At 34.7% G+C, this 6635-nt stretch overlaps 1 protein-coding gene across 1 annotated transcript; it reads left to right on the plus strand.

The window, feature by feature from the left end:
• The first annotated feature begins 2541 nt into the window (after positions 1–2541).
• LOC122151820 (olfactory receptor 14A16-like) lies at positions 2542–3514 on the plus strand. Its single transcript, XM_042783234.1, is given in 2 exon segments — positions 2542–2880; positions 2882–3514. Coding segments are annotated over 2 exon segments (972 nt in total).
• Positions 3515–6635: the final 3121 nt, after the last annotated feature.

The raw sequence follows: 6635 nt of genomic DNA on the forward strand, positions 1-6635 counted from the left end.
TGACTATGGCAGTAGATTGCCCCATCTTCCTTCTGAGGAGTGGCTGGTGTGTTTGAACTGCCAGACTTCTGGTTAGCAGTCAAGTGCCTTAGGTATTACGCTACCAGAGCCATTATTTGTCTGAAAATTTCCTTTGCCTTTTATGCTCTTTGTTTTAGGACAGACCACCTCTATGTTTATTCACCCCACTTGAGAAAGTGAATAGTGTCTAGGCTTCGGAAAGTCTTGAAGAAATCTCCATTTTGTTCATTTACTCTTTGATAAACAGACAAGTAAATAAACCAATGTTTTGCCATACTACCTTCCTCAGTAAAGTAAATCTAATACTTTGTTTGTGTCTTAGGAGAATTTTGAATATCAATCAAGTTGATACATGGAGTTTCTTAGAAAATTATGTGGAATATTACATCTTAATTGTGTTGTGGGCTTTTATTTTTTCCACTACAAAGGAAATAATCCACATATCATGTCCAAGAGAAAATAAGAATGATCATTTTGTCTGAGGCAGAGGTTTGCAGATAGGCATAAGAAAAATCATCTGGAGAGGCAGTTTGGACAAAATTTAACAATTCTGCATATGAATCAGATGACAAAATGGTAGAGAATGTTGGGAAACTTTGGAGTGAAGATGGATTTTAATCACTCTCGGATGTTAATCTTTAAATTATTATTTGTGCAGAAGATACCCATTCCATCCTTGGCTTATGGGAGTCTACATGCATGGGTCTTATATTTATTGTGCAGGAAATGGGAACCTGGTCTTCCAGCTCTCCTTTATCCAAAGAGATTTTTCCGCTTCAGCATTTTTAAATTAGGTTTCTGATAATGCTCTAAATAAGTTTTTAAAAGTTATGGTAATTGTTACTATAACTTATTCTAAATGATACTGAAGGAAATTATTATACTAAGTGGTACGTATTATGATAGTTATAATTATATAGATATTAGGAGCTCTAGTGGCATAGTGCCTAAGGCACCTGACTGCTAACCAGAAGGCTGGTGGTTCAAACCCACCAGCTACTCCTCAGAAGGAAGGCTGGGCAATCTCCTTCCATAGTGATACTGCCTCGGAAACCCAAGGAGGGGTCGCTATGAGTCAGGTCCGACTTGACGGAACATAACAACAACAACAACATACATACAGATATTATATGTAAAATTTAATATTTACAATTAATATAATGAATACTTTTGTTATTTTTAGTTGCCATCTATCTTGCTCCAACTTATGACAATCTGTGTATAGTAGAAAATGTACTGACAAATTCTGCACTATCTTCATGATTCTCTAACCTAGGTGATGCATCTTTTAGCACTTTATTAACAATATTCTGTTATAATCCATAGAGTTGTCTTTGGCTAATATTTGGAAGTAAATTGCCAGTCTTTATCCTTATTGTGTCTTACTCTGGAAACTTCACTGAAAATGGTCTACCAGGGATGACCTTGCTGGGATTTGATATATATATGACATAGCTCTCAGCATCATAGCAACACTCAACCCACTATGGAATGACAAAATGACAGTGGTGTACCACTTATTTTAACCGATATTAATTGTATCCTTGAATGTACAGTAAGTGAGCAAAAGACTGTGTATAGTTTTTCAGATAATGATAACCATGAAGGGGAAGGTGCATATCTCTTAAAGATCAGGCATCTAATAATAGAGAAAATATTAAATCCAGATACTCTAACTCCAAAGCATTCCTCCTAACAACTCTTATTTTCCTCATTTAGATAATCAAAATATATATTTCCTCACTAAGACATAATACCAAGTAACATATTCAAACTTTATGAAGAGGTGTATAATCATATATTAATTTTATTTGGTCTCATATTTATCAAATTTATTTGCTTTTTTCTTCAAAAATCCATTCTTATACTAAAACTTGTCTGTAGAATGTAAAGGAGGATATTCTTTCTCAGTATGCATATAAATACAAAAACAATATCCCATTGTAATCTAAGAGGTCCTTCACCTGAGTTCCACAGACTATTTGGATCTTCCTGAGTAGAATAATGTTACATATAAATGATGTCTTTTAAAATATTTGTAATCTGCAGTTCATCCCCTTGTCAAAGTGATACATAAAACAGAAAAGGTTGTCAGAATTCCTTCCAGGTGCTGACAGAGAAGTGAATAATAATGCCCAAAAGCATCCATTGTGTATTACAAATTAATCTCTCTCCTTTGTATGTGTTTCATAAGTGATAGACTTGAGAATATAGTCTCAGATATATTCTATGCTTTTCGGTTTAGATGGTCTAAAACACAAGCTCTCCATTTTTTTTTTTTTTTCTTTAGATTTTACATGGTTAAAATTAATATTATCCACCCATTTCATTTCAAATCTTTGAAGTTTAGAAGGATTCATAAGGAAAACCAGAAAACGAACAAAGATATTGGTTAATTTGAGTCCACATAATATATTTGCTTTATGAAATCCAACCGAAATAAGCATATAACTTTCACAATGCAGTTACACAATATTCAGCTGTTAAAAAAAAAAAAAAAAAAAAAAAAAAAACCTCACAATGTCTTTCCTTTTGTCAAGCCTCAAAGAAGGGAGCAGAATGGTCAATCTGACCACTTTGGTGACTGAATTCATCCTCGTGGGATTTTCAGACATCAGGAATCACCAAGTCCTCTATGCCATGCTGTTTTTACTCATCTACTTGGTGGCTCTGATTGGCAACTTCCTCATTATTATTCTCACCACCTTGGACCAGCACCTCAACAGTCCCATGTACTTATTTCTAAAGACCCTGCCACTGTTAGATCTTTGCTTCATCTCTGTCACACTTCCCAAGGCCATCACTCATTCTTTGACCCAAAATAGTTCCATATCTTTCCTGGGGTGTTTGGCACAGGTTTTTTTTAGTTGTTCTGTTTGCTTGTGCAGAGCTAGCCTTGCTCACTGTAATGTCTTATGATCAATATGTGGCCATTTGCCACCCCCTATATTATCAGGTTATCATGAAAAAAGGGGCCTGTGAGAAAATGGTGGCTGCTTCATGGCTCAGTGGGGCTATCTCTGGATTCTTGAATACATCTGTGACCTTTTCATTACCATTTTGCAAGTCAAATTTTGTCCATCAGTTCTTCTGTGAAATCCCTTCATTACTCAAACTCTCCTGCTCAGAAAAATATCTTACTGAGATTTGAGCCATAATTGCCACAACATCCTTGGGGTTTCTGTGTTTTATTTCCATCTTGGTTTCCTATATCCATATCTTCTCCACAGTTCTAAGAATTCCATCAGTAGAAGGCAGGTCAAAAGCCTTCTCCACCTGCATACCTCACCTTGTAGTTGTTACTCTTTTCCTAACTACAGGGTCCATTGCCTACCTGAAGTCAGTTTCTGAGTCCCCTTCCATTTGGGATCTCCTAGTGTCTGTCTTCTACACTGTGGTGCCACCCACCCTTAATCCAGTCATCTATAGTCTGAAGAACAACGACATGAAAACTGCTTTCTGGAAAATTCTGAGAAAGTTTGTCATCATGTAATAATAATAATCACAAATACAACCAGAAGATATTTTACCCAATGGAGACAAATGAATCTAATTCAGTTAATAGCAATAGGCTTTGTACTGTTTAATGTAAGAGAAAATTTATACTTTTCTTCACATATTGAATTCAAAATTTTCCAATATTTCTTTGATTTAAATAAAAATATATTTGAAGTAAGAATTCCCAGAACAAGAGAATTTAGTCAATGGAAAGAATAATTGGAGAATCTGTTAAATTCCTCTTATTTTTGTGTCCTTTAAATTAACCTAATTCGTTCGTTGTAACTTATATTACTGCAGTTTGATTTTTCATGCATTGTTATGCATTTGAAATCTATCTTTATAATCCTCACTGAATAATGAGTATTATATTGTTACCAGTTTCCTCTTTTGAGAAGTACAGAATATTGTTGTGAAGATATTTCTACTTGTCTCCTTATTCACAGAAAATAAAACTGGTTAATAATGTGCACCATTTTCAGTTTTATAAGATAGTCAACTTATTTTTAACAGTTGATGTGCAAATTGACATTCCTAAGAATAGTGGATAAAACTAGGAGATTTTCTTTATCTAATCCAATATTAAGTATATTAAGAATATTTGAAAATATTTGAATACTTAATATACTCAGAATATTTTAAAAATATTTTCCTAGCTAGCCCCAAAAGGTGAAATATAAAGTGTGACATATGAGGTGGTACACGACACCCAGAAAGACCTACTTGATTTTGCTAACACGTACAGACAGAAACCTGGAGAATATGTATGGGGATGGCTACTGAGGTGTGGGATAATGGTGCAAGGAATTTTTATTTCTCAGATCACATTTAAAAGTATCGATCTCTGTCTCTCTCTCAATATACATATAACATGCAGTTTATTCAGTTCTATAAATTCAATGCTCATGTCCTTTGCCCATTTGTCAGTTTCATAATTTTCCATTTTTTAAATAATTGATAGTTAGCAATTATTAATATAAGACTTTCATGGGTTAGATATTCAAATATCTTCTTTTATGTTATCAATTTTAATCTTTTTATAGTATATTCTATAAATTTCAGAATATTTGATTTAATACAAGTAGTTGTATTCATATTTCTTTATATGGCTTGTAATTGTCTTTAAAATTTGTTAGTTCCAGAAACCATTAAATATTTGGAAATAAAATATACTGCCAATGTAGAATCAAGCTAAGCAAAAAAATGTTCCTGTAATTTAAAGAACTTACATATATGAATTCATTACAATAAGGGAAACTAAAGATATAGGAACCATGGAGCATCTCATCAAAGAAAGAGAAAGATAGAGATATCATGGGATTTGGAAGGGTGAAATTTAGATATAACTTTAATGAACTGATTTGATAAGAGACTAAGCTAAGAGGAACTCTGTGTAAATGTTTTGGTATTAATTCTGAGCAGTGAAATGGGCCCGTTTCTTGTTGACCTGGAATCAATAAAGGTAACCTGGATGTCAATCCTATTTCCAGAAATCCTTTATTTGTTCCTTGTATTGAATTAAGCTTGTTTTCTTTGTCAGAGTGAGTAGGGTCGTTCAGACAGAGAGTTTTTTCTTCATACTGATAACATCCCAATTAATCAAATGTCCAAGAGTCTATTATTTTAGATAATTGTATTTCTCAGTGTGTAAGAAAGCAATAGTCAATATGAGAAGAGAGTTGCTATGATTTTATAGATTTATAGATTCAGAATGTCTTTAAGGGAAAATATATCTCCTATTAACCTTACAGCTGCCTTTGCCTGTGTGTATTATGTCAGCCTAGTAAGTGGTTAAGCAGATTTAAATTTACTTGATATTTATGTATTTAATTTATGTAAATTAAAGGATTTTTTTCACATGTTAATCTTGAAAAGGATACTCGGTGTCATCATTTTTATTACTACTCCTCTTTATCAGAGTTTTGTAATGTTAATATAGTTATTTAATAATTTTCTGCATATCTAATCATATTTCCAATTTCTTTATTTTATTATTTATCTTTCTCTTCTGCACAAATTCCATGCTTTACTCATTACCATAATTTATAGAAATGATTTATATCTCTGTGTAGATCAAGGATGCATTTGAGGTGCATATACCATCTAGAACTTCTACAACAAACACTCAAAAAAAACAAGGGAAGGGGCTGTGGTTGGTAATCCTGGTTCCCAAAGGTTAAAAGGAAAGTATAAAGACATAGATCAAATACCGATTGTGATAGTTGGAGGTGTGTGTCAACTTAGCTGGATCACAATTCTGTGTGGTTTAAGCACTTGTGATGCGGGTTGTTCCAATGATGGGATCAGATGTATAAGTTTTGAGCAGCCAATCCTTTGAAAGAGAGTTTCCCTAGGGGTGTGGCCTATTTCCAGTTTATTTATGGACATCCTGGGAAAAGAGACAATCTTCTGTGGATAAGGATTCTGTTGTGCTGCCTACAATTGTCCATAAGAAAACCATCTACCATTTGGTCTGGAGATCATGGATTCTTCATTCATTGGAGTCAACAGCCAGTACACTGCCTGCCAACACTGAGCGCCTCAGCTTCTGCAGCTACTGAGTTGGGAATAGCCTCTAGCTTGATGTTTGATCCAGGAACATTGGAGTTTCCAGCTTCTATAAGTGTGTGAGCCATTTTCCTACGATAAATTTCTTTCTCTCTCTATACAAGCTTTACTGGTTTTGTCACTCTAGAGAACACAGTCTAATACATTTGATACCAGGAGTGGTTCTTGTAGTCAGGTGCTGTCAAGTCATTTCTGACTCATAGCGACCCCATGCACAGCAGAATGAAACACTGCCTGATCTCTTGCCAGCTCCATGATCCCTACTATACTTGAGCCCATCGTCACAGCCACTGTGCAAATCCATCTCTTTGAAGGCCTCCTCCTCTTTCGTTGACCCTCCACCCTACCAAGCATGACATCGTTCTCCAAGGAATGGTCCCTTCTGACAACATGAACAAAGTAGGTGAGATGAAGTCTGGCCATTCTCACTTCCAAGGAGCATTTTGGGTGTACTTCCTCCAGGACAGATCTGTTAGTTCTTTTAGCAGTCCATGGTACTTTCAGCATTCTTTGCCAGCACCACAACTCAAAAGCATCAACTCTTCTTC

This window comes from Orycteropus afer, unplaced genomic scaffold (genome assembly GCF_000298275.1).
Source record: "Orycteropus afer afer isolate SDZICR_OR568_19922 unplaced genomic scaffold, OryAfe1.0 scaffold00762, whole genome shotgun sequence".
Lineage (NCBI taxonomy): Eukaryota > Metazoa > Chordata > Mammalia > Tubulidentata > Orycteropodidae > Orycteropus > Orycteropus afer.